We start from the raw sequence: 27,131 nt of genomic DNA on the forward strand, positions 1-27,131 counted from the left end.
TTTTTTTTTTTTTTTTTTTTTGCTTGCTTGCTTGCTTGTTTGTTTGTTTGTTTTGTTTTGTTTTTTTGAGACAGGGTAGCCCTGGTATCCTGGAACTCACTCTGTAGACCAGGCTGGCTGCCTAGAGCTCACAGATATCTGCCTGCCTTTGCCTGTTAAGTACTGGGATTTAAGGCCTGTGCACCACCACCTGCCTGAGTCCAGGAGGTTTCAGTGTTTCAAGTTTCTTTGATTTTTTTTTTTTTAAGATTTTTTTTATTTTTATGTGTATGAGTTTGCTGTCTGCCTTTGTATGTATATGAGTACCTGGTTCCTGTGGCAGTCGGGAGAAGGTAGTGGATTCCTCTGGAACTGGAGTTACAGGTGGTTGTGAGCTGTCGTGTGGGTGCTGAGAACCTAACCCAGGTCTGCAAGACTAGGAAGTGCTTATAACTACTGAGCCATCTTTCCAGCCCATACCCCTCACCCCATTATTTTTCTTAAACTGTCAAAACACATATTACATAGAATTTACTAGGATACCCTATTACGAGGTTGTGACCACAGACTCACTGTTCAACTTCTTCTAGGTAGATTTCTGTATTTTAGAATCAGCTGTGTAACTGTATATGTGTCTAAGAAATGTTGAATTTGACCTGGACTCTCTAATTTGTTGACATAGTTATTTTTGTGTATTGTGTGTGTTACTGGGGATGGAACCCAGGGCCTGGCACATATTAGTCAGGAGCTCTGCCACTGAGCTACATGCCAGCCCTGACTTTTTCTTTTTTAATTACTTTCTTTTTTTTAACTTGGGGAGCAGAGACATGTTTCACAATGTTCATGTAGAGGCCAGAGGACAGCTTTTGGGAGTTGGATCTTTCTGTCTACCACATGAGTCCTGGGATCAGCCTCAAGTAGGTTATCAGGCTTGGCAAAAGCACCTTAACCTGCTGTCTTAGGGTTTCTATTGCTATGATAAAACATCAAGACCAAAAATAGCATCTTGGGGAGGGAAGGGTTTATTTGGCTTACACTTCCAGGTAACACAGTCTATCACTAAGGGAAGTCAGGGCATCTGGAGGCAGGAACTGAAGCATAAGCCATAGAGGAGTGCTGCTTATTAGCTTGCTGTCCTGCCCTGCACACCCTGCTTCCTTGTGCCACCTAGGACCACCTGCCCAGGGGTGCTGCTGCCCACAGTGAGATAGGCCCTCCCACATCAATCATCAGTCAAGAAGATGCACTACAGGTTTGCCCACAGGCCAGCCTGATGGGAATATTTTCTCAGTTGAGGTTCCTTCTTCTGAAATGACTTTAGCCTGTGTCATGTTAACAAAAAAATTGGCCAATATTCCCGCTGAGTCATCTCACTGCTCCATATTTTTTCATACAACTTTTTTTTTTTTTTTTTTTTTTTTTTTGAGACAGGGTTTCTCAGTGTAACAGCCCTTGATGTCCTGGAACTCTCCAGACCAGGCTGGCCTCGAACTAACAGAGAGAGATACCCACTTCTGCCTCCCAAGTGTTGAGATTAAAGGAGTGCACCATGCCCAGCAATAGTTGTTCTTTCTGAGATAAGTCTCAGTGTAGGACAGGCTGGACTCTGTTGGCATTACAGAGGTGTACATGACGCCCATATAATTGTATGCTTGTTTTTTGTTTTGCTAGTTTGGGAAGTTTGTGAGCTGTCATGTGGGTCCTGGGAATTGAACTTGAGTCCTTTGGAAGAGCATCCAATGCTTTTAACTGCTAGCCATCTCTCCAGCCTTCTTTTTGTAATTTCTTAAGGTAGACAGTGTGGATGTTGATTTTTTTAAACAGTATAGCCATTTACTGTTAATACTTTTGTTCTGAATGCTATTTTCTTTGTACCTAATCTGTTCTGGTTGTACGGAGTCCTGTGAGGTTACTTCTGTCCTCCACAGCTGTGACCATATTGTAGGAGTTTGCTGGGGCAAGACTTTGAGAGTTTTTTTTGGACACGACCTGTAGAGCCAGCACCTGAGATATAGCAGGCACCTTCCAAGAAAGCTGTCCATATGTTTCTTTTTTTTCTTTATTTTAAAAATGATGTGTCTATGTCTGTATCTGGGTGTAGGTTTGCGCATATGAACACAGTATCTGGAGACCAGATGAGGGTGTAGGTTTCCCGAGAACTAGAGTTTCAGGCAGTTGTCTGCCACATGATGTTGGTGCTTGGAACTGAACTCAGATCTTCTGGAACAGTGCACTCTCGTGCTCTTTCCTCTCTCCCCCTCCGCATTGGCTGTCCTAGAACTTACTTTGTAGACCAGGCTGGCTGGCTTTCACATCAGATATCTGCCTTCCTCTGCCTCTCGAATGCTGGGATTAAAAGCATGTGCCATCACACCTAGGTTGTGTGTTTCTATGTCAGTATATGCACATGAGTACAGGTGCCTGTGGGGACTAGAAGAGGGTGTCAGACTCCCTGGAGCAGAGCAAAGGTGGTTATGAACTGCCCAACGTTAGTACTGGGAACCAAACAAGTCCTCTGCAGGGGTAATACATAGATGTTCTCTTACTGCTGAGCCATTTCTTCACCCCTTGGCTTGTGTTTTGGTTTCAGAACTTTCTGTTTGTGTGTCTTGAACTTGGGAAATTTGGGAATTTTGTGTGGCAGGTGGGAACAAGGGTAGAAAGAAATGGCACCACAGTAGGGTCTTGGTGTATGGCCTCTAATCCCGTCCCTCTGCCCTGTAGCCGACTCAAGCCTTTGTAGTGGAGCCGGGTGTGCACGTGTCAGGTGCATCTCCTGAAAGCATCAGCAGCATCCTCTCCGAGGTGGCGGAGTATGGAACCTGTTACACACGCCTGAGCCACTTCTCTCTGCAGCCTGTTGTAGGCTCCTTGTGCAGTAGGGGCCTTGTGTTCCAGGTATGCCTTTGGAGGACCATGTACCTTCACAAAAGAATTAAGGGTTCAGAATTATGGGTTCAGAACCCCTGAGTCTAAACCGCTGAAGAAGTTGGGTGACTTGAGACTGTCTTATTTCATCTGTTAACCTTGTGTCAGTTGTGTTTGGGGAAAGGCACAGAGGGAAGCAGGTGTGAACAGTTCGGGAATTTGAGGGCAAGGACCAAGTGCTATGAGGTGGGTAAACCAGAATCAAGCCACCTGCTCTACATAAGCCCTAGTGTCTTGTATGGTATGTAGCAAGATGGATCTCCTGTTTTAATAAGTTGATTCTTGAGGTACCCAGGATTTTCTGTTTATTGAAAGATTTGCAGCTGGCATGTGTGCTGGTAGGACTTTTACAGGATCTGGGCAGCCTGGGCAGGTGAGGACAGGTATGCAGATTAGCAGAGTGTTGTGTAGAAAACATGGGGAGAGATCAGGGAGAGGTGGGTGCAGAGTGCAACTTAGGAGGAGCTGGCCCCTTCAAGCTCTGATGTGCAGTAAGTCAGTAGCCAAAGGATGGAAGAACGACCCCACATCAGGTTTCAGGAATATATTAGGAGCTGCATGGGAAAACCCTCCAGGCAGAGGAACAGGGAGTGGAATCCTCAAGAGGACCAGAGGCTGCAGATGGTATAGGGATTTAGGGGAATCCATAGGAGGTGAGGCTGTGGTTCCTGGTTTCTTGGCATGTAGGCAAGACATGCCAAGGTGGATGGACAGGATTTGTTCCACGGTGACTCTGTCTCAGTGCGATGCTGGGAGGCAAAGCTGTATCTGTGGCAGATCCCCAGTCTTAATCATGTCTTCCAGTAAAGCATCTTCCTCTCAGCTGAGCTTAAGTCATAAATTCCCACTGCTTGGAAAATGGGTCCACAGGCTACGGCATGGAAGCACAGCTCTGTTTTCCAGCTTGGGTGTGTCCTTCCAAGCCCTGAGTACATGGCTGCCTCCATGTCCAGCTGCCCTTCTACTCCTTTTCCACAGGCCTTCACCAGCGGCCTCAGGAGGTACCTGCAGTATTACCGTGCCTGTGTTCTTTCCACTCCACCTACCCTGAGTCTCCTCACCATTGGCTTTCTCTTCAAGAAACTGGGCAGGCAGCTCAGGTGAATCTTAGCCCAGTGGCCTTGTGTGGGCCTCAGGAGCAGATGTGGGGCTTTCAGGGTAGAGAAGAGCCAGCTCTGCTCCCTGTCAGGGAGGGCCCAGAAGAATAGTCCTGGGTTCTCTGAACAGTTCATGAACAGCTGGTCACTGTGTGCCATATAGTGAATTTGTCTACTGTCTGCTTGCAACAGTGGCCTTGCAGGGCCCAGGGCTTTCTGCCTAAATAATGCTGCAGGGGAGGGAAGGCAGTGGACAGCCTCTGACACTTGTGAACTCATTAGTAAACAGCCATAGTGTCTCTTGGCAAGTGCTATCCACTGAGAGAAGTTGGGGGTGGCAGATAAGATGGGAGGAGATGTACTAGACAGCAAGGAATGGGGGTCAGGGGAACACAGACTGCAGTCGGGTAGAGAGGGGAGGGTTCATGAGGGGAGTGGGTGCTCATCGTAGTCAGACAAGGTGGTAACAAGGCACAGGTTTCAGATGGTACCATGAATGTGGGGCTGAGGAATCAAGTCAAGGGTGAGGTGGGGAGGTGGGGAGGTGGCTCACCCATTGAGTGTGGGTTTGTTAGTGCCATTTGGGAGAACAGCACAGAAAACAGTGCAGGGAGGGGGTCCATCAGGGTCTACAATCTGGTGTGTTATGGGTCCGAGTAGTTTTCAAAGACTGTAGACCAGTCACTTAGGGGAAAATGAACATTCAGCTTGCTCAATCTGATCTGGTCCTTGGGACCCTGAGCTCCTGTCACTTGATCTGATCCAGTTTCTGTGTCCAGGTACTTGGCTGAGCTTTGTGGTGTTGGCACTGTATCTCTGGCGACCAGTGGAGAACCCAGGGCTGTGTTTCCCACTGTGAGTCCTCCCTCCTTTCCTCCAGTGTGAGCTTGCAGGCCTCCCTTGACTTGTGCATTCTTGTCAAGTGCGGTGCTGTGGTCTGCTAGCCGTTTTGCCTAGACAGGCATGTGGCAAGCGTTAGAGTGGCTGTGCACCCATCCTGCTGCTTCTCACTGTTTGTAGGGAGTGAAGCTTCTGTCCTACCTCTACCAGGAAGCGCTGGATAACTGCAGTAATGAACACTATCCTGTGTTGCTGTCGCTACTGAAGACCAGCTGTGAGCCTTACACACGGTAGGTTGGGGAAAGGTCTGTGCTGGCCGTACTTGTTCTCCCTATAGTGGGTGGAGGAAGGCTGCACTCAGACCAGATATGTATCTGAGTTTCCTCTTATCCAAGATGCACTGAGTGTGCTGGGGAAGCATGCTAGGTAAAGGGACCTACTAGGTAGGAGACTGCACACACCCATAGTTATCAGTGTCTCGTTCAACTCTGGGGACTGGCCACACTCACCTCGCAGCACTCCACACTGGCCCAGCTCTCCTCTTTCCTCCCCACCCTCCTGTGTTCCATTTCCTTGTAGGTTCATCCATGATTGGGTGTACAGTGGAGTCTTCAGAGATGTCTATGGGGAGTTCATGATCCAAGTTAACCATGAGTACCTCAGCTTCAGAGGTAAATACCCACTGACAGCTAGGCTAGGCCTGTCAGCTGTTAGACCCCAGGACAAGGGACAGAGGTGTATAGTCTACATATCAAAGCAGACCTGGTCTCCAGGTTCTCCCGGCATCCCTCAGTCTCTACCTGGCGTACTCTGAACTTTCCAGCTCAGGGCCTGGGCTGCCCTTCCCCCAGAGGTTCTACCTTATACAATCCAGACATTTTCTCTCCCTCACCCCCTTCTCTCTCACTGCATGTGCTCTTTCTCTTTCTTCACCCTCCCCACTTTCCCTCCGTATGGTGACTTCTCTGACTTTCTTCCTTGGGGCCAGTGAACTCGACCACCTGAGAGCAACTTCACAACAAACCTGCATTTAATATGATCTAGTCTGTCTTGAATTGGCTCATTTCACTGGCAGAGAAATAACTTATCAGTGTCCTCTGCCTGGTGTCAGGGCCATTATAACTGCAGATCTTTATTTTCTATTCATGTTCTGTCCAGACAAGTTTTACTGGACCCATGGGTACGTGCTCATTTCCAAAGAGGTAGAAGACTGTGTTCCTGTATTCTTGAAACACATTGCTCATGATGTGTATGTCTGTGGGAAGACCATCAACCTTCTGAAGCTCTGCTGTCCCCGGGTGAGAGGGTCCTGCTGGCTGTGGGGGCTGGGGGGAGGGGCTTGTGTATGATGGGAGGCTAGGTCTTTCCAGGGACTGAGTCTGAGTGGGAGTGGCTAGTGCGTTTGCTACCATAGTCTTTGCATGAGAGATGAGATCGATCACATGGTGCTCCTCAGTTCCTGATCCCACCTCTGCTATAGGTGGCCCCATATAGGGTATCTCCATTTTTGGGGTACTTGCTCTGTGGAGCCATCAAGGGTTTCAGCTACCTTCAGATTTAGGAATAAAATTTTCAAGGCAAAAAATGACTGTCTACATACATCCCTGAAGACTCAGTTGCAAGGCAGTGCTTGGTTCTTGTTTCTAGCCTTGGCTGTGTGCTCACTGAATCCCTTCCTTCTTGGCAGCATTATCTTTGTTGGTCTGATGTCCCTGTCCCTCGGATCTCGGTGATTTTCTCTCTTGAGGAACTGAAGGAGATTGAGAAGGACTGCGCTGTCTATGTTGGACGAATGGAGAGAGTCGCACGTCATAGCTCTATCAGCAAGGAGGAAAAGGTACTTGGATGCAGGGCTTTGGGCTTTCTCTATACTTCCCTTCACTTCTGGGGGTTCTGGGCTGATGAAGCTCCCTTACCCAGGGATGGGCCGGTGCCAATGTGGACAACTTCTCCTGGCCTGGTGCCTAGAGGGCAATCAGGCAGAGTGAGGAGCAAGAAGTACTGGATGTGACCATGTCAGGCAGAGTGGACTGGACGTGATCATGTCAAGCAGAGTGGACTGGATGTGGCCATGTCAGGCAAAGTGGTTTTTCTGGTGTTTCTGTCCTGGTAGTATGTCTAGGTTAGGACACCCAAGCTGCTTGGCTGTGTGTCAAGGAAAATTGGAAAAAATCTGATGACAGGTGTTCAGGGCAGAGGTCCGTCTCCTCCCTCCCCCCCCCCCTTTCTTTTTAGGTGAGTAGCCTTGCCTGCACTCCAGGTTTTACCAACATGGGTGGCTCCATTTGGAAATTTTAGGCAGCAAGGACCAAAATCCTCCACTTGAGTAGCCTTTACAAATACTGGGTGTGTGCCTAGAAGCAGAACCCTAATGGCCCGGTACACTCTAGGAGGAGAGATTAGTGACTGGCCAGGGCCAATCTCAAGAAATTTTTCTTGGCTTTGTGTCTAATAGGCAGCAGGAGAGACCTAGGCAAGGACAGATTCAGGAGCAGGAATGCTCCATGAGCCCTTCATTTACCTGTGGGTACATAGTCACCTCCTGTCACTCCTCCAAGCCAGAGGTCTCCCTGTCTTCCCATCCTGTGGTGAAGCATCATCACCTGTGAACATTCTATGGCGCTTGAGAAAGTATCGGTGACCAGAAGCATGTTTTGGATAGCCAGTTGTCTCCACACTATCCTAGGGGAAGGGTCAGGATGTTAAGATGTTTTTGTTTATTGTATTTAGGAATTACGTATGGAAATTGCAAAACAAGAACTAATTGTCCATGCCCGGGAAGCAACATCCAGGGTCCTGAGTGAGCTGAGTGGTGAGTGCAGGCCCAGGTCTCCTCTCTGTACTGGGGCCTCTGCTGGGCTCTTCCCTACTCATAAGCCTCTCACCTTCTCTTGAAGACCGTCAGATGTCAGAACAGATTGCGCTGGACACCCGGAAGCGAGAGCAGTTTCAGCGACTGAAGGAACAGTTTGTGAAGGATCAGGAGGTGGGTGGTCTGGGTTCTGGGTGGTTCTGGCTCCTGGAGTCTTGGATTTGGCAAATGAGCCTGTGTGTGTTGTGTAGCGACGCCTGGCGGCCAGACAGGAAGAGCTGGATGATGATTTCAGCTATGCCCGTGAGCTCCGTGACCGGGAGAAGAGGCTAAAGGCCCTGGAGGAAGAGCTGGAGAGGAAAGCCAGGTAGGGCTGCAGGGCTTGTGGTGCTGGTATAAACTTAGTTATGGTTATTTTGCTGTCTTTTTTTCTCTGCTGCTAGGGATCAAGGCCCCATTGTTGCTAGACAAGTGCTCTACCAGTGAGTAACATCCCTAACTGGTTATTTTAGGTTTTAATCTGAAAAATCAGATATATGTCAAGGCAGAGAGACTAGTCTGCTAGAATTAGTTCATAGTAATAATAATAATATTATTATGGTTCTCTGGAACCAACTTCGGACCACGTACATGCAAGCAAGCCGTCTACCATGGAGCCACACTCCCAGGATCTTGCTGTGTGGCCAGCTGGCTGTAAGTCTGCAGTCCTCCTGTCTCAGCCTTCCTTGTGCTGGGATTACAGGTGTATGCCAGCACGCCCGCTCTGCTTATCTTAAACACCTTTGATGTGCTTCTTATTTCAAACCTGTTCCTGTTCCAGCAGAGCATGGGTCATTAGTCTAGCATGGTTCTCGAGTCTGCTTCCTCTTTGTGTCATTAGTTTGTCCTAGAAATAGGCTCATTGTTCCAGTGGCAGGCTTTTAGAGAAGGGACTGGCTACATCTTGCATGGTGTCCTCAGAAGTTGAGCTGTTCCAGCCTTAGATACTATTCACAGAGCAAATGGGGGGTTTGCCTCTTGCGTGTGCTAGATATGTGCATACACACGTGTGAGTAGATGCTCTGTTCTCATAAGAGGAAAACTAGGAACAGGGCCCATGTTTCTGACTTGGGGCCCACCAAATTAAAGATGGCTAATTGTGCTTAGATGCCCAATAGTTGGAGGCTCGGAATCCCTGGGTTAGCTTTGGTTTTGTTCTTTCTTTCCTTCCTTCTTTCTTTCTTTCTTTCTTTCTTTCTTTCTTTCTTTCTTTCTTTTTTTTTTTTTGTCAGTCTTCAGTTCTCTTGAGTTTGAACTTGCAGAATGGGGAGATGTCTATGTCCAGTAAAGAAAATGGGGCCTGGTTTGAGAGAGTTGGCCCTCAGCCACTGTTTAATCTCTTGTCCCAGGGCATAATGTACATTTTTCTTCTGATAGTTTGTCCAACAGACAACTTTCAAGTCCCATATGGGCATCTGTCCATTAGAGCCTTTCAGCCTGGTGGGCAGCAAAGCCCTCCCCCCCCCAAACCCCTGGGAACCCAGTCTGTGGAGGACAGGAGTCTGGGAGGGAGGGAGCCTGCTTGGAGAACCATCCTCGCTTGAGTCTATGCCCACTAGATAATACAGAGAGTGGTTATAGTGACCATGTCCTCTCTGCATGTGGCTTCAGGCAGGCGCTGGTTGACCATTATAGCAAGTTGTCTGCAGAGGCAGCTCGTCGGGAGCAGAAGGCTCTATGGAGAATCCAGAGGCATCGGCTAGAAAGTGCACGACTTCGTTTTCTTCTAGAAGACCAGAAGTGCATACAGGTATGGCAGTAGTTTTATGCCAGTCCTTGCACCTAGTCATGTACTCTTTGTCATCCTGTTGCATAAGGGGACAGATGGCATTTGCTGTGGTTCAGGCTTCCAGCCAGACCTGGACAGAGTGAGTGGGCAGCAGGGCAATGGCGTGCAATGTGATGGTGAACGATGCTGTGTGAGCGAAGGCGTGGTGTGTGCCAGCCCTGCTGCTCTCGACAGAGCTTCTCTCTTCCTGTTGCCTTGACTTTCAGGAGATGCTGAGAGACATGGAGGCGCACCAGCCCCGGGAGCCACTGAGTGTGTTCCCAACCACGTGCTCTCAGGTAATAAGTTCTAGTGGGATCTTGGGATTCATGCTTTGGCTTGGTTGTACTTATGTCCCTCAGCACTTAGTAGGTGTTGACCACTGTTGCTGAGCTCACCTTAGGGGTCAGGGTCAAATGACTGGAGAGATTCAGTATGTACTGTGTTTCAGGTCACATCTCCAGGTCCTGAGCACGCAGATGAAGGCCATAGCTGTGATCTGGGGTCCACAGAGCTGCACTGGGATTGTCTCGGCCTACCATGTACATCAGTCCCCAAGTCTGCCGCAGCGGGGGCTGATGACTCTGGGGCTCAGCAGGCAGAGGGAGCTGGGCCATTCTCAACTGGTCTCAGCATCACAGACTTTCTGCCCATGGGCTCTGGGGATGAACAGCCTGTGGATAACACTGGAGCTCCCTTCTTAGAGGTGGCTCTTCAGACCATCTGCTCAGACCTATCCCCTGTAACCCCTGGACCAGCACTCACAGCAGGTGGCCCCCAGCCTACCCAGTCAGAGTATGATTTCAATACCATACTGAGGCCAGCTATGGCTACCTCCATTTCACCAGGACCCTCCCAGGATGTTCAGAATAGTGTGGATAGTGAAAAACAGCATCTGCTGGGGGATATGCCCACAAAACTAGATTCATGTATCCATGACATGCAAGAGGCTTCGACTTGCCCACATCCACTCAGTCATGCCACTCCTGTGGAGGGGATCCTGCAGCCTGGAGACCAGCTCCTTGAACACATGTCAGAGACTGTTGGCCCTACAGAGAGCCATGCTTCTGGAATGGCTCCTTGCCAGCAACTTAGCATTTCCAGACATGTGTCAGATGCCAACATCAAGGTGGGGGATTATATGTCAGATGTGGCTCTTCCTCAGCCACGGTGGAACGTCCATGGACATGTGTCAGAGGCCAATATTGGAGTTGGGGAGAATATGTCTAAAGTGGCTCCTTCTAGGCCACGGTGGAATGTCCATGGACATGTGTCAGATGCCAGCATTAAGATAGGGGAGAATGTGTCAGACGTGACTCCTTCTCGGCCACGGTGGAATGTCCATGGGCACGTGTCAGATGCCAGCATCAAGGTTGGGGAGAATGTGTCAGATATAACTCCTTCTAGACCACGGTGGAATGTCCACGGGCATGTGTCAGATGCCAGCATCAAAGTGGGGGAGAATGTATCAGATGTGACTCCTCCTCGGCCACGGTGGAATGTCCATGGACATGTGTCAGAGGCCAGTATTAAGATTGGGGAAAATGTGTCAGATGTGGCTCTTCAGCCACATGGATGCGCTCAGCCTCCCTTGATTCTGGAGGAGCCCTTGTCGGAAGCTGAGCCTGACCTTAAGCCCCATCAGTGTCCCCCTGCACATGGGTCTCAGGCAGTGCTTTGTGTGGAAGCACAGAGTCCTGCTCTAGAATGTGGGCCACAACTACCTGAAGAAACGAAGCCTACCTTGTGTTCTAGCTTTGGCAGTACAGAGAACGGTAGCCTACAGACCAAGACCCTTGTGGCTGAGCCTGGCATGCTGGGAAATGGCATCCCTGAAGAGAAAGGTCAGAGTGGGTAGTGCTGCTCAGGGTCGGGCTGTAGCATTCTAGAAAGGCAGTGTCACGCTGTCCTTTGTGATTTTTGTCAGCCTGGATCAAGGTGCTGCTGGGGTTGGGGGTAGGGGACTAGAGGGGTTCTCTAGGCCAGTCTCACTAGGTCTTCTCAAGCAGACACTGGCTACTAATGGCCTTCCTGCCCATCATTCTCTGTTTATTTAGGCCCAGGGAGGAACAGGGATGCTGAAGACCTTTCTCCATGTTTGCCTGCAAGCTCACAGGTCAGGAGTATGCATGGAACATCGCCACACAAGGTTTACATTTCCTTTTCAGCACAAGCAAAATGGGGTGGGGGCAGAGAGTGGTGTCCTGTGTAAGGATGCAGTTCTTTGAGGTTGACCTCTTTTTAGGAAGACACAGCTGTCCCCAGCAGCCCAGGCCTTAGTGAGGAGCTATCAAACACAGAAGCTGAGGCCAGACGCCGGGGCAAGGAGCAAGCCTATTTGGCAGACCTCACAAAATTGTACCACCTGGAGCAGTACCCCGACAGTTATGAATCCCTGTGTGAGTGGGCCCGTTACAGTGGGCAGGGGGTTGTGGGTGCTCTGGGGCAGTCCGTGTCCCTAAGCTTGAGCCAGTCTGTTTTCTTTCCCACAGCAGAGCCTCCTGTCGCTCACCTGGTACACCACATGCTTCCCCGGGCCTTTGCTTTCCCTGTTGACCCCCAAGTTGAGTCAGCAGCAGCCGAGACTGCAGTGCAGCTGAGTGAGCTGCTGACCTTGCCTGTGCTCATGAAGCGCTCCCTCACGGCACCTCTGGCTGCACAGTGAGTGCCTCTACTGCCCACCTGCCGCACCCTGCCCTCTCCTGCCTGCCACCCTAACTTCCACCTTTTCCCTCACCAGTGTCAGCTTGGTCAACAAAGCTGCAGTTGACTACTTCTTTGTGGAGCTGCACCTGGAGACACACTTCGAGGCACTGCGGCATTTCCTGCTGATGGAGGATGGGGAGTTTGCTCAGTCCCTCAGTGACCTGCTCTTCGAGAAGGTAGCTCTAAGACATGCAGCTGGGACCTGGCTGGCCCGTAGAGGTGTTGTGGGTGGCTGCTCAGATCCACCCAAACATGTCATAGTCCCTAGCAACATGTGACACAGTGTTGCTTCCTCGGGCAAGTAGGGAGGGGCTGGGCACAAACCTGGGACATCTTGAAACATTTTCTCTTGGCTTCCTTAGCTAGGGGCTGGGCAGACACCTGGAGAGCTGCTCAACCCACTGGTCCTCAACAGCATCTTGAGCAAGGCGCTACAGTACAGCCTCCACGGGGACACCCCACATGCTGCCAACCTGTCCTTTGCCCTCAAGTACCTGCCTGAGGTGTTTGCCCCTAATGCCCCAGATGTGCTGAGCTGCCTGGAGCTCAGGTACAAGGTCAGCAGTGTCCTGCCATGGGTGTATGGGGCGGTGTGCCCTAAAGCTGTATGTACTAAGTAGGGCTTCCTGACCAGGTGGACTGGCCCCTCAACATGGTTATCACGGAGAGCTGCCTGGACAAGTACAGTGGCATCTTCTCCTTCCTGCTGCAGTTGAAGCTCATGATGTGGACACTCAAAGACATCTGCTTCCACCTCAAGCGCACAGGTGAGGGAGGCCTGGCCTAAGTCCATCCTGCCTGTGTGGTTCAGGCTGCTGCTTCAGCTTTCTGTTCTTCCCTAGCCCTAGTGAGCCACACAGCTGGCTCAGTGCAGTTCCGGCAGCTGCAGCTGTTTAAGCACGAGATGCAGCATTTTGTGAAGGTCATCCAGGGCTACATTGCTAACCAGATCCTGCATGTCAGCTGGTGTGAGTTCAGAGCCCGCCTAGCTGTGGTGGGCGACCTGGAGGAGATTCAGCGGGCCCATGCTGAGTACCTGCACAAGGCTGTTTTCAGGTGAGTCAGGCAGGCACCTGGACTTGCGTGTGCCCTGGTCAGGTTGGGCAGACTGCCAGCAGCTCTACCCTCTACTAGGGGCCTACTGACAGAGAAGGCAGCACCCGTCATGAACATCATCCATAGCATCTTCAGCCTGGTGCTCAAGTTCCGGAGCCAGCTCATCTCTCAGAACTGGGGCCCGGCCTCTGGCCCCCGTGGTGCCGAGCACCCCAACTTCCCCCTCATGCAGCAGTCCTACAGCACCTTCAAGTACTACTCCCATTTTCTCTTCAAAGGTAAGCCCTCCTCGTGGGCTGGGCTGCTGGGGTGGCCAGGCACAGGGCGGGCAGGAGCCTGAGAGTTGGATGCCTCTCCAGTAGTGACTAAGCTGGTGAACCGAGGCTATCAGCCCCACCTGGAAGACTTTTTGCTTCGCATCAACTTCAACAACTACTACCAGGACTCCTGAGGACAGACAGGATCATGGCGCTGCTTTCTCGTTTTACCTGGATGGGGCTAGGGCCAAGGGAGTGACCAGAGATAGACCTGAAGAAGCTGCTTTATTAGAGGCCTGGGAGATCGAACAGGTGTGAAGCCCAGCCCCTGCCCTTTGGGGCAAGATGCACAAATGGGTCACAAGGCTTGCTTAGGCCTGTTTGCATTGCTTACAAACGTGAGGCTGATAATCCTAGCATGAAGCACTGTGTGCCGCGGGGCATGTTGAATGCTAGGCCAGGGCAGTACTGCTAAGGTAGTATCAGACAGAGATGGGTCAGGTTTTGACTGGAGACCTCTGCCATCATGGAGAGACTGAGGACAGGCATCCAGTGGTCTCAGCAACTCAGCAGCACTTGGGAGGCCTCGGGAGACTCCAGTCATGTGGAGGACACCGAGGCCTTTATGATGATCATGTTACACAGAGCTCTGCTGCCCAGAGTGGTGGCCTGCTACTGTATGAAGACTGCTCATCACTGGTCCTTGCCACTGCTTCAGGGCCTGTGGCCTCTTCACTGTGGTAAGGAGACTCTAGCAGCTTCAGGACACGCCGCACCTAGAGAAGAGGTGAGAAGAACTCGGTTAGGGGCATATTTAATGACATGTCTGTGAGGAAGGGCTAGGCAGTACAGTGTGTACTTGCCTCTGAGAAGTCTCCATTTTCAGCGGCTTCAATGGCATTCTGGGCAATATAGTTCCTTAGGACATACTTGGGGTTGTTGGCATGCATGATGCGTACACGTTCTGCCTGCCAGGCAGCAGTGTCTCCGACACCCTCCTTCTCCTTGTCCAGACGGTCTCTGGAATCAAATTCCTAGCTGGTTTTTCCCAACAAAGAACAGCATGTTCCATGCTTCCAATGGCCATCTGCAGCCACCCTGTAAGGTGGGCATTGTGTCAAGAAGCCGGTACAGATGACCCTGGAGCCGCCTACCTGTATTCCTGTACCCAGGTTTCCCAGTGGCCTCTGTTCTTGCTCTGCAGTTCAGAGGGGCTCAGCTGTTCCAGCCGTGACTGATGTTCCACACGTTCTAGCTCCTTTGTGACATTTGCTTGAGTGCCAATGAGTGCAAAGAGCTGTGGGTTCGACTGTGCAAGCATCAGCATCATAGAGAGCTGCCTGCAGGGAGGGGTGGCATGGGAAGTAATGACTCAGGTGCTGAGGCAACCTCCAAATTGCTACACCCCCACCCCAGGGGACCATCTGCCCCAGGTATGCTTCTACAAATCTCAAGTGCCATTTCTTCTTGATGGTTACTGCTCCATTCCCCACTAAATTCCTTTTTTATAACCAGCCTCTGGGTTGTTATTTGAAAGCCTGTAAGCCACTATTTCCTATATCTCTTCTTAGCTGATTGCAGCACACTGGACATAGTGTGCACACCCTGTAGGAGATACCGTGGGAAGGCATTGTCTGCTTGGCATCTCCATTCCAGTCCACCTATGTCCCATTTTCTTCTTGTTAGTGTCCTGGTCCTCAATGCTGCAGAAGTGTGACCTTACTGCATTTCATGCCCAGGAATGGGGCAGCTGCCAGGGGCCCCAGGAGCACTTGAGAAGCACTCTGATTGGCAGTCTCCAGCCTCCCAGCTGCTCCCCTTCTGAAAACTAATTCTGAGGATGTACTCACCGGGGATCCATCTGGGGTCGGAAGGCAAGCTTTAGCTCTTCCAGAGAGGCACACTGGGAGGTCAGCCTGGTTAGGAACTCTGCTGAGTCTGAGGATTCCGCCGGGAAGGAGCTCAGAACACAGAAGGTGTTAGTGAAGTCAGCACCTAGAAAATGAGCTGCTCAGGTGCCTGGGAGGCACTCACTGGACCCCAGTACCTCGCCCAACCCATCTTCCTGGGAGACACTCGCTGGACCCCATTACTCCTGCTCCCCCCACCCCCCAATTTCCTTAGACACTCTACATCTGTTACCAGCCCTTTGTAGGTCACCTGAAAAATGGATTGACACAGAAAAACAAGGCTAGCACTGGACCCTGAGTCACAGTGCCTGCCTCGGGCCTCTGGACACATGCATACAGATGTGCCTGATCACTGAAGCCATCAGCTTGACCTAGCACCCAGCCACGCTGCACCTCTTGAGCAATATTTAAAAGTGAACACAAAGTGAGGGCTGCTGAGTTCGCCTAATGAATAGTGGTGCTTGCTGCCATACCTACTGACCCAAGCTTCATCCCCAAGACCCACCCGTATTATGAAAGAACTGAGTGTTCTGCAAGTTGTCCTTCTGCCCCTGCACCTCTACAATGTATACTGTAGTGTGCACACTCTGATTTGTTTTCCTTTTGTTTTTTTAAGACAAGGTTTCTTTGTGTAGACTTGGTTGTCCTGGAATGTGCTTTGTAGACCAGGCTGGCCTCGAATATACAGAGATCTGCCTGCTCCTGCCTCCCAAGAGCTGGGATTAAAGGCATGTGCCACAACAGCCCACCCTAATTTTTTAGTGGTGGTGGTACTCCCCTTTAATTTCAGTACTTGGGCAGCACAAGTAGATCTTTGAGTTTCAAGGCTAGCCTGGTCTTGAAAAACCGAAAAAAAAAAAAAATGCTTACAGAAAACAAACTTGGCTGGGCGGTGGTGGTGCACACCTTTAATCCCAGCACTTTGGGAGGTAGAGGCAGACAGATTTCTGAGTTCGAGGCCAGCCTGGTCTACAGAGTGAGTTCCAGGACAGCCAGGGCTACACAGAGAAACCCTGTCTCGAAAAACCAAAAAAAAAGAAAAAGAAAAAGAAAACAAACTTGTCAGGAATTAATTTTAACTGCTGTAAATGGATTCTGTACCCCTGCAGTGGCGACAAATGGAAAAAAAAAAAATATGTGATTCAGCCTTACTGCTGTCCATAAAATGCTTGCTTTAGGTCTGAGTGTGTTTAAATGAAAAGATAAAAACAATCCATGCAAATAGGCTCTAAAGAGGCTGAGGTATATGCCCTTAATACCAGAGCTCAACACCAGTCTGGTATATGCTGGGTTCTAGAACAACCCGAGCCACTAGAGACCCTATATGAAAAAGAAGAAGCTGAAGTGGTCATGCTAACACAGGCAAAAAAAAGAAAGCTGGGCATGTAATCCCAGCCTTTAGGAGGCTGGTGCAGGAAGAACACAAGTTTAAGGCCAGCCTGGGCTAGACTGTCTCCAGACAAGTCTACAGTTCTAAGGCCAGGAACAAACCACAGATGTTCATTTTAGCTACTTCTACTCAATACAGTGTTGAATCCAAATTAGTCAGAGGTAAGCTAAACAATGATCTAGTTATCCTGTTAACTGTATGCTGTAAGAACTGAAAGCAGGGACTCACACCAACCAGTAACTGTACACATGTTCAAAATAGCACTGTATGTAACAGCTAAAAAACCCCGAGGGGATCATTACTACACAACTAGATAGTCAGCATTAAAGATGGAGTTCAAGTCAGACCCATGCTACAACATGGGAGGAACCTAGGGGTCCTGTGTGTCCTGAAATAAGCCAGTCGTAAATGTTGCCTATGGAGTTCTCTGCTGCAGTTCCTGGAGTGGTGGTGCTGGGGGAACTAGATGAAGAGGACCGAAAGCAGACAGGATTTCAGTCTGGGAGCTGGGACTGCGTTCAATGCCACTGAGCTATACAAAGTATTTTCCCACAGTGACACGGTTCTGTGGCTCACCAGTCAGATGCATGGTCTCCAGAAGCTTGGCCACAAGTGTCCCATCTTCTTCCTTCTCCACTCGAATAAGCCCCAGCTTCTTGCGCATCTTCTGTAGATAGTGCCTTTGGAACTCGCTGTCAAACTCCTCTTTTAGAATGGCCTCAGCCAGCGCTAGTGGCAGTTCAGGCTCCAGTGCTTCAGCTAGTTTTTGCAGATTCCACTTGCATACCTGGGGCTGCTTACTGTATGTGTAGCGCCCAGCATTGTCAGAGGCATTACATACATGGTCAGGGTCGTACCTGCCATACAGAGAAGTGCTATCAGAGGAGGCAAGTAGAGAAGGCAGGCTACTGGGAAGACTGATGACCTTGCCTGCGGCAACACCACTCTCGCCCTGTGTGGCCCTTAGAGTGACTTTCTTCTGCCTATATGCAATCAATTTTGTCTCAAGGCCAGGGAGGAAGCTGCTGGAGCCCAGACGCCTTAGGCCAGATAGAGCCCTCTCTGTTCCACTCCATCCTCCAACCCCTTTAACTCCATTTAGAGCCTGGGAGGGGAGGGACTTGTTCTAACATGCTAAAATGTCACTTTTTTTGTTCAAAACACTCTAGAGAGGCTAAGTATGATAGCATGCTCCTATAAACCTATTAATTCAGGAGCCTGAGGCAAGAGTATCATAAGTTCAAGGCTAGCCTGGATTACATAATAAATTCCAAAGTAAACTTGATATCTGCTTGTAGGATTGGCTGACCAGACACTGCTGGGAATGAAACATTAAAAAAAGAGACATGAGGGGCTGGAGAGATGGCTCAGTGGTTAAGAGCACTAACTGCCCTTCCAGAGGTCCTGAGTTCAATTCCCAGCAACAACATGGTGGTTCACAACCATCTGTAATGGGATCTGATGCCCTCCTCTGGTGTGTCTGAAGACAGTGACAGTGTACTCACATATATAAAATAAATAAGTAAATCTTAGAGAGAGAGAGAGAGAGAGAGAGAGAGAGAGAGAGAGAGAGAGAGAGACAGAGACAGACAGACAGACAGACATGAGCACCACATAGGCCCCACAGTTCCCAGTTCCTCTCCCATGTCCATGACTTCTGTGCTATTGGTGTCTGTCCCTCACAAGGACCAGTTCCTAGGTGGCCAACAAGCAGAAGAAGGCCCATTGCTTACATACAACCCTGGAGCCTTACCTGTCCAGGAAGCCGAAGGGTCCGTAGTCGATAGTGAGCCCCACGATGCTCATGTTGTCAGTGTTGAGCACACCATGGCAAAAGCCAACACACTGCCATTCAGCTACCATCCGTGCTGTTCGCCGTGTCACCTAGAGCAGAGCAGACTTTGGTTGCTGCCCATCTGCCCTTCCTCATGCCAGAGCACCCCAGTGCACCTCCTGATGCCAGTGGACTTCCTGTAGTGGGTCTCAGTGCAGGGCTCTGCAATCCCTCTGCCACTCAGTGTTTTAGAGTATGGTTTGGATGAGTTGGTTTTTATGGCCTTAAGTCCCATCTTCACCACTGATTCTTTTAAACACTACCAATTTGGGGTAAACCATAAAAATCAGCAACACAGTCTGAGTCCCAGGAAGAAGACCTGATAACAATATTGGGGGAAAACATCACTGTTAGGTAGACCAGTCCAGAATGAGATTTCCTAAGACCCGCTATTCCATCTCCATTCGGGGAGCTATAAGGTAATGCTACCAACTGCTTATCCAGTGACCCAACCAGAGGCAGCCCCTGAACATAAGGCTCCAGTGTAGCCTGGAGAAAGGAGCCCCAAGTGCAGGACTGAATCTCAGCTCCCACTGCCCAAGCAAGTAGCCTTTTGTACTTTACCTATCAGGAGCACAGGAGCTGCCAGGGACCAGGTAGTATGGTCAAGAAGCAGAAGCTTAAAGGGACAGTGTATGCTGACTATCAGCCATCTGCTTCTCTGTGAGAGCATAAAGCTCAGCCTAGCTCCTGCTCTGTGGCTGTCACACTGTATCCCCAGCAGTGGTGCCACAGGTGGGAAACAGAGTAACCAGCTGTGGACCCATGTGTGACCCCAGGGACATGTGCTTGGAATATTCTGCTGACCAGTGGCAATGACGTGTATTAGCATACACACCACACAGAAACAGGGCTATGGCTAGTCCTTGCTGGGCGAGTTCACATCTCTTCCCCCAAGTTGAGATACCAGGTGAGTGGGCTGGGTTGAGGTGACTGACCCATGCAGTAGGAACCCAGCAGTCACCAGTGCTTCTGCCCATCTGTCCTTCCTTTCAGGACTAGCTAGGTCTCCTGGGTCTTTGTAGGTGTACTCAGCACCAGGTGTCTTAATGTCACATCATCAAAATGCCCTGGTGTATGGGGTGTGGTGATGAACACCTTTAATCCCAATACTCAGGAGGCAGAGGCAGGCAGATCTTTGAAGCCAGCTTGGTCTACATATAGAAGTTCCAGGCTAGCTAATGCCACTAAGTAAAACTGTCTCAAAACAAAAAAACCCTAAGTATCTCCAGGCTGCCCAGTTCATGAGGCTGTGGGAGACGATGGGACCTGGATGTAGGAACAAGGAACAGAAAAGGACAGGGACACCAGATAAAACCCTTTGTTCCTGGTCGCAGCGACATATTTGACAAGGAGAACTCAACCCATGGCTAGTGGGGAACCTCTGCCTACCTCTTTGAAAAAGGCAGCGTTCCTCTGTATGCTGTCAGTGTCGCAGCTATGGGCAGCCTGGATTTCAGGGTAGAAAGAGCTGATCACATAGTCAAGCATCTGGACGCGGATATCATTCCGTCCCATGCTAGGGCCTGCACGCCCTGTGAGTTCATCAGGAGGCTTAAAAATCTCAAAGGAGCCGAATCTGCAGGAAAGATCCCAGGGTTCAATGGATCATATCTTTCGAAAAAAATCAAAACCACCGTGGCCACAGGGCTGTGAGGCTGTGGCCACAAGGCTGTGTAGCCATACAATGGGGAAGTACGCTGGGGAAACAAAGCAGCACGTACAGAGCTCTGCTAGAGCTATGGCAGGCAGGACGCAGTCTGGCTAATTGTCAGCCAATAAGCCTCCAGTTCCCAGATTCTGGGAGACTCATCAGGCCGAGAAACTACCATGACTGTCTACTTTGCCAGCTCCAACCCCATACAGGACTGTGTGCACCCCACACGTTGTGAGGACAATCAGGGTTGGATCTACCACAGAAAGCAAGTGTCAGTGTCTCAGCCAGTTGGCTGTCCCACAAGGGAGATCAGTCATGAATGGGGCATTTTTTTTTTTTAACATTTTTTATGTTTTGAAATTTTTGAGACAGGGTTTCTCTATAGCCCTGGCTGTTCTTAAACTCAATCCGTAGACCAGGCTGGCCTCAAATGCAGAGATCCACTTGCCTCTGCCTCCTGAGTACTGGGACTAAAGGTGTGTGTCACCATACCCAGCTGACATTTTTTAAAAAATTGTAACAGGGTTGATGCTGGCAATCAGTGGGCAGAGGCCAGTGGTGCTCTCAACGGTATACAAGGCACAGGATGACCTCTAAAGTCAGCTAAGTTAGGGGAAAGGGCCCCTACAGTACAGCAGTTACCAGTTTTGGCCTCTTTCCATCCTCACTGAGGCTGGAAAAAGCCAGAGGCCAACAGTGGCTGTGTGTGGTGTGAGTGCTGAGTACGCGACACTAGCCACCTCCTCGTTCACACAGCCCCAGCAGGGCTGGACACCAAGCTAAGGTGAAGACAAGACAGGAGTCTGCAGAAAGGACTAGGCTAATGAGTCAGTCACTGCATTAAGAGGCATCTGGGGCTAAATCCTGACCACAGCCAGGTGCTGTTGCTTGTTCAGGAGCTGGCTCAACATTCTGGCTGCACGAGCATGGATCTTGTATGATCTATAAGTGCTTGTAGACATGCCTAATGGACCCCAGCATTACCTTATGAAAGTGGGAGCTATACGCAACACAACCGTGCACTTTTCATATTTTGGATTACCATCATAGAACACGTCTCGTATCACTGTAGACTCAGACGTGACGCAGGCCCCGGCCCTCGTGGTGGGGATCCCCAGGTGAAACATGGCTTCACTGCACAGGAACTCCCGGATGCTTGACCGCAGGACTTTGCGACCATCAGCTTGTCTGAAATCAAACACAGGCCGAGGAGCCGGTCAGGCAGAGGTTACTCTGAACCAAGTTCCCCAAGAGCTTTGGTGTAGCTAAATCCAGGTGAAGACATCTCCCGTGTTCCTCCTCAAGGCCCCCACTCCACCCTGCCACCTTCAAGGCTCCAGCTTTTGTCCTCACAGGTGTTACAAACATCCCTACAGCAGTTACTGCAGACATACCCACCAGGGGAGCAGCAGGGGGCCAGATGAGACCGTAAATTTGCCCTGGGGGTGGGAAGACTCACTATTCTGAGACATGAGGGCAGCTTGGTGGGAGTTGGTTGGCATGTTAGTGTGGCTGGCAGAAGGAAGGATGAGAAGCAGATGTAGTGGGAAACCATAAAAGCCCAATTTCCTGTTTCTTCTCATCTAACAAGCATCTAACCTGTATAAATCATGTAGTGAAAAACAGGAACAGAGCCCCCAAGACCCGTCTGTACCTGGGTAGCAGGACTTAGTTAAGAAGAGTTCCTTTGGCTCAGCACAGACTGACTCTTCCAGAGGTCCTGAGTTCAATTCCCAGCAACCACATGGTGGCATACAACCGTCTGTAATGGGATCTGATGCCCTCTTCTGGTGTGTCTGAAGACAGCCACAGTGTACTCACATATATATATATATTTAAAAAAAGAGTTCCACCGGGCAGTGGTGACACACGCCTTTAATCCCAGCACTTGGGAGGCAGAGGCAGGCGGATTTCTGAGTTCGAGGCCAGCCTGGTCTACAGAGAGAGTTCCAGGACAGCCAGGGCTACACAGAGAAACCTTGTCTCGAAAAACCAAAAAATATAAATAAATAAATAAATAAATAAATAAATAAATAAATTTTAAAAAAGTGTTTCTTGGGGCTAGAGAGATGGCTCAGTGGTTAAGAACACTGGCTACTCTTCCATAGGACCCAGGTTCAATTCCCAGCACCCACATGGCAGCTCACAATTGTAACTCTTGTTCCAGGGGATCCAACTCATGCAGGCAAAACACCAAAGTACAAAAAAATGAGGAGGAAGAAGATGATTTGTTCCTTTGGGCCTGTATGGTTTTGGATCCAGGACTGTCTTGGACACATGTGGTACTCCCCACTGGGATCCAAGAACTTCTGTGTGTGTGAGTGTGTGTGCCTGCGCGCGAGATAGAACTAACAGGGTTAGGAGAATGGGTATAAGAACAGATTGTGCCCACAGTCCCTAGATAGTGCACAGAGTGTCTGCTAGAGACTGGACAAGTTAAGGAAGCATACTGCTTAAGTATGATTCCAAATAATAGGTCTGGAGACCAGTCCAATACATTGCTTCTGAAAACTAGTCTCTGGGCAAGATGTTTAGCAAACAGTTATCATTCGTCGAACTGGCTCCAAAGTCCGCTGTGTGTTTTGGAAAACACAACGGACAGGCATTAGAGGTGTGTCCCTTCCACCTGACAGAATTGGCAGATGGAGATCTCTATGAGTGTCAGCCAGAAAGTAAGCCCCGCCCCTAACTTCGTGTTTTCTCCGTCTTGCCACTCGGCACTTTCTTGCAAGCTTCTTTGCCTTCCTCCACAAAACCCTTTGCAAAGGCGCTCCACCTAGGTCCTAACCCCTTCAAGGAGTTTTCCTGGGCATACGGCTGCCCCTACTCAGGCGAAAGCGCCACTGAGGACCTTCCCTTCTCACCCACGCGCACAGAAGGGTGTCGCCTGGGAACTCCGGGAGTTCCGCACCTGGAGAAGGGCGTGGGGCCGGCGCCTTTGAGCTGCAGCTCCCAGCGCTCGCCGGCCGCTGTGCACACCTCGCCCAGGTACATGGCGGCGCCGTCGCCCAACTGCCCAGCGAACTGACCGAACTGGTGTCCACAGTAGCAGTGCGCGGCGGGCTCGGTGCCCGGCAGCAGCGCATTGCCGCTGAAGAAGAGCGCAGCTTCGGCCTCGACCTCGGCCTCCTCGCTGGCCTCGAGCCCCAGCAGCGCCAGTGCGGGCTCCGACAGCGCTACTAGGCGCGGCTGCCGCAGCGGGGCCGGCCGTGCACGGCTGAAGCAGGCTCCCGGCACCGGCCGCGGGGTGGACAGGGAGTCCTCCGGCCCGGGCGGCGGCGTCTCTACCGGCAGTGCACGCAGGGCGCGGTTGTCAAAGCGCAGCCCCGCCAGCCAACGCGGCGTGGGCTCCATGGCAGCAGCCCAGGCGGACCAGGGCGCGGACGACAGAAGCGCGAGACCGACACACCGTGGCCGGGTTCGGGCAACCGCGAGCGAGGCCCCGAACGCGGCCCTGAAAGAGGCCATTCGCCGCGTCGCCGGAAGCCCGCTCGCCCCGACCGGAAGTTTATCCACGCCCAATTATGGGCTGGTGGGAGGCACGCCCAGCAACTTGGTTCTGATTGGTTGCCTCTCGTTTGTCCACTTCCGGGCGAGTGTTGCAGAGGGTGGACCTGAGACGCTCTTTAACTTCTGACACCTGTGCAGCAGGCTAGCCGAGTGCCAAAGCTCCCACCCAGGTGACATACGCCAGACTGGACTACTCCAAGTATGCCTACAGGCTGAGTGATGTCCCTAAAAAACTACCAGGGTCCCCCAACTAGTGGTGAAGCCAAGGTCATTCCCTGGGTACTGTGGGTTTGGCTGGTACTGTCTATCACATGCATAGAAACAGAAATGGAATCTTTGACTGTTTTATTGAGACAGCCAACAGATGTGTCTTCCATCTCATCTTTATCCAGCCGATTATATAGGTAAGTAAACAAAGGGAGTCAGTCATTTCGAAGTTTAGTCTTGCCCCTCTGGTCAATCTTGTCTCAGATTTATGGTGTTGATACTTTTCTCTCATCATCTCCTCTCTGTAGGCAGGGTTTGCAAACACCAAACCCTAGTCCTCCATTCTTCTTGAGTCAGCTGTTTGGATGGCTTCTGTGTTTCACTGGGCGTACACTATTAACGTGTGTATGTAGATTCTCTTTTACAATGAAGTACATATATGTTCCTATAATGTGGAATATGCAGTGCCCTGCCTTTAGGACAATTTTTCTCATTTGTTCTGCCCAGAGAAGGGCCAGAAGTCCTGGCAATATTCCTGGCATCTGTTGGCCAGATGGGAATTGGCCACCTAAGATTTAATACAAGAATAATTTGGGTCAGCAATAGTACCAGGGCAAGGGCAAAGCAGAGATTGGACAATGGTTCCAGCTGGGGTTCTGAGCCTACCTGAAACCTGGTTCTGCCTGTATGCTAGGTTCTTTGCCCCCAAGTGCTTCCCTATTGGTGCTTCAAGTCAGTTTTTTCTTGCACATGGAACTTTCCTCTGAAGTGGTAGTATTGCCTTATCTCTCCATTCTGTGTCTGTCACTTGCAATCTAGGTGGATATGAATCTTGATGATGGAGAGGTGGCCAGGATCCAGTGCTCAGAAAGACCTATTAGTCTCCAACAGGAGACTCTGAGCATATACAAATGCAAACATTCCATCCTGGTTGTGTCTCTTTCCTTTTCATCCTCTTCCTTCACCTCTGGAACTTTTCCTGGGGCTATAGTGGGCTTCTAAAACTACAGTGAAGCCAGATGTGGTGGCACATGCCTTTGATCCCAGCACTCGGGAGGCAGAGGCAGGTGGATCTGAGTTCAAGGCCAGCCTGGTCTATAGAGAGAGTTCCAGGACAGCCAGGGCTACACAGAGAAACCATCTCAACAAAACAAAAACTGAACAAACAAGAAAACCCCAACCACCCCCTACCACAGAACAGAAACCCTGCAATGAACTTAGGTGTGCCCCCTGGAGCTGTGTGATCACTATCAAATACTCTCTCCTTCTGCATGGGAGGTGAGATGGTGGGTATGTGTTTTTTTTCTGTGACAGCAGCCTGTAGCACCTTAGCCCTGGCCAGAGCATCTGTGTTCTTCATGCTGCCACTAACACAGACTTCACTGACTACTTTCAGGGTCTGCCTTGCTCTGGCCTGGTAATGATATACAGCTGTTTCAGCCTCAATACTCCTAACACAAGCAAGAACAACCTACCTTAATGGTGTTCTGATCCACTCCTACATTACTCCCCCTCTCCCACTGCCAGGTAGTAAAGTGTGAACCAGAGGGTGTACAGGTGCTGGGCACATGTATGGCTCACCTTGGCTGGCACACAGATAACCTTGCTAGGCAGTAGTGAGCACCAGGGTCCAGCCTGAGGTGGGGTAGTCCCAGGACCCTGCAGACCTGGGGACAGATGATAAAAGAGGAAGCCAGTCCCCATCATCTGTGTCCCATTTCCATACACTTCACAAAGCGGGAGCTTCCAAAATTAAAATTTATTTCTTTCTAGGGAATGAATCCACGAGTGAGGACAGAAGTACACAGCCCATCCAGCCCTGTAGCCCCTGCCCAGCTCAGTGTTTCACCTGATTTGGCAGTCAACACAAGGACAATCAATGTGGTCTTGGTCTTGCCAGGCTGTGCAGTATGCCAGGAGCCACAGCCTGTACACACAAATGGCTGGGTGCACACAAAGCAACCATGGCCCTAGTTCCGTGGCCCATGGTAGATGCCTACTGTCCTCAGTGCGGTTTGGGCATCCCCAGCTAACACACAGTCATCAGGCCCAGGCCCTGCCAGCACCAAGGGCAGCCTTGCAGGCTCATATCTGAGGCAGCCCCAAGCCACTCTAAGCTGTAGTGGAGTCTAGTAGAGGCTGGCCTGAACCCCCAAGCTGACTCTCTGACATACACTGCCCACTCAGGGCACACAGACACAAATAAAAAGATGACTTCTTTGTCCTTACTGGATTTAAGGCTTGTATTTCCTGATATTTGCTTCAGTTTGTTTTCTCTTTGACGTCAAAATTACCTGAGTAAAAAACTTTTTGACATTAAAAAAAAAAGCAAAAAAACAAAAAATAAACAAACAAAACCCCCAAAAAACCATACCACAGACTCTCTGCAGGCAGAGATGCAGCTGGCAATGCCACATGCATGTCCAGGCCAGGCAAAGGGCCTACTCCCAGGGAGGAGGTGCATGGACACCCAGACCCAAAACTCGCCGGCCCCAAACCCACAGTGAGATGCACTCAGGGCCAGATGCTCCTGCCAGCCAGAGCACAAGGCACAGTGAGGTAGGTAGAGCAACAGCTTGCAGACCCACCTGGGGCTAAGAGTGGGGTGCCTCAGTGCCTCCCCTCAGCTTCTGGTCCTTTTGGAACGAGTCCGCTGGGTCCTGACACTGTGGATGGCCCTGATGCCCACAGGTGCCCTACAGTGTGTGGGGGGTGGGGCTGGGAAGCCTGCGCTCAGAGAGTTAATATTCTTTATTTGGGTGGGCTGGGCATGGGGAGGGTGGGGAGAGCCTGGCCCAGGCCCCCATAGGGGGTGGCTTGGATGCATCTGTACCCAGGGACATCCCCAGACAGGTATTTCCAGCTCCTCAGGAGCACCAGACACGATGCAGAGGAGTAGAGCCCCGGGTGCGGTCTCTTCGCTGCACGGTCCTCCTACCGACCTGGCCGGGCTTCGCTCACCCTCTGGAGGCAGAACTGCGCAGCAGGCAGTGACAGGACCAGGTTTATGGTTCGACGGCCCATCCAGTACAGGCTATAGCCCAGCAGACCAAAGAAGGCAGCCTTCACAGCCACCCGGGACACTCTGCCTGAGATGGATGGTGGGGGTACTCTGTGGAAGGAAGAAGTATGGCAGGCCTA

General features: G+C 50.6%; 3 protein-coding genes and 1 long non-coding RNA gene across 7 annotated transcripts in view; 2 read left to right on the forward strand and 2 right to left on the reverse strand.

Moving 5' to 3' along the window:
• The window catches only part of Tubgcp6 (tubulin gamma complex associated protein 6), a 22,428-nt gene extending 7,431 nt beyond the window's left edge, over positions 1–14,997 (forward strand). The window contains exons 4-25 of one of the 4 annotated variants that reach the window (XM_028753686.1): positions 2,704–2,877; positions 3,886–4,007; positions 4,784–4,859; positions 5,025–5,134; positions 5,424–5,515; positions 6,003–6,142; positions 6,532–6,681; positions 7,575–7,656; positions 7,742–7,830; positions 7,908–8,023; positions 9,307–9,445; positions 9,691–9,762; positions 9,915–11,307; positions 11,521–11,612; positions 11,709–11,862; positions 11,956–12,124; positions 12,204–12,345; positions 12,532–12,726; positions 12,804–12,936; positions 13,012–13,225; positions 13,304–13,503; positions 13,585–14,997. In XM_028753686.1, coding sequence (XP_028609519.1) covers positions 2,704–2,877; positions 3,886–4,007; positions 4,784–4,859; positions 5,025–5,134; positions 5,424–5,515; positions 6,003–6,142; positions 6,532–6,681; positions 7,575–7,656; positions 7,742–7,830; positions 7,908–8,023; positions 9,307–9,445; positions 9,691–9,762; positions 9,915–11,307; positions 11,521–11,612; positions 11,709–11,862; positions 11,956–12,124; positions 12,204–12,345; positions 12,532–12,726; positions 12,804–12,936; positions 13,012–13,225; positions 13,304–13,503; positions 13,585–13,676 — 4,146 coding nt within the window. In that variant the 3' untranslated portion in view covers positions 13,677–14,997. Of the gene's footprint in view, positions 1–2,703; positions 2,878–3,885; positions 4,008–4,783; positions 4,860–5,024; positions 5,135–5,423; positions 5,516–6,002; positions 6,143–6,531; positions 6,682–7,574; positions 7,657–7,741; positions 7,831–7,907; positions 8,024–9,306; positions 9,446–9,690; positions 9,763–9,914; positions 11,308–11,520; positions 11,613–11,708; positions 11,863–11,955; positions 12,125–12,203; positions 12,346–12,531; positions 12,727–12,803; positions 13,226–13,303; positions 13,504–13,584 lie in introns of those variants that run through there. The other 3 variants (XM_028753687.1, XR_003709495.1, XM_028753689.1) reach the window with 3 other exon arrangements.
• On the reverse strand, positions 13,749–23,741 carry Selenoo (selenoprotein O). The gene is made up of 9 exons (XM_028753690.1): positions 23,185–23,741; positions 21,258–21,461; positions 20,009–20,195; positions 18,536–18,666; positions 17,359–17,639; positions 15,333–15,477; positions 14,637–14,822; positions 14,346–14,502; positions 13,749–14,258 (listed from the first exon to the last, which is right to left on the reverse strand). The coding sequence occupies exons 1-9, from the start codon at positions 23,739–23,741 to the stop codon at positions 14,106–14,108; spliced, it is 2,001 nt and encodes a 666-aa protein (XP_028609523.1). The 3' UTR covers positions 13,749–14,105.
• Positions 23,553–26,223, forward strand: LOC114609343. The gene is made up of 2 exons (XR_003709496.1): positions 23,553–24,187; positions 25,764–26,223. It is a non-coding gene; the product is annotated as an uncharacterized LOC114609343 (long non-coding RNA).
• The window catches only part of Trabd (TraB domain containing), a 10,962-nt gene continuing 9,565 nt past the window's right edge, over positions 25,735–27,131 (reverse strand). The window contains exon 10 of the mRNA XM_028753691.1: positions 25,735–27,102. Within this exon, the coding sequence (XP_028609524.1) occupies positions 26,925–27,102 (178 nt within the window). The 3' untranslated portion in view covers positions 25,735–26,924. The remainder of the gene's footprint in view (positions 27,103–27,131) is intronic.

The sequence above is a fragment of the Grammomys surdaster genome, unplaced genomic scaffold (genome assembly GCF_004785775.1).
Source record: "Grammomys surdaster isolate TR1022 unplaced genomic scaffold, NIH_TR_1.0 125953, whole genome shotgun sequence".
NCBI lineage: Eukaryota > Metazoa > Chordata > Mammalia > Rodentia > Muridae > Grammomys > Grammomys surdaster.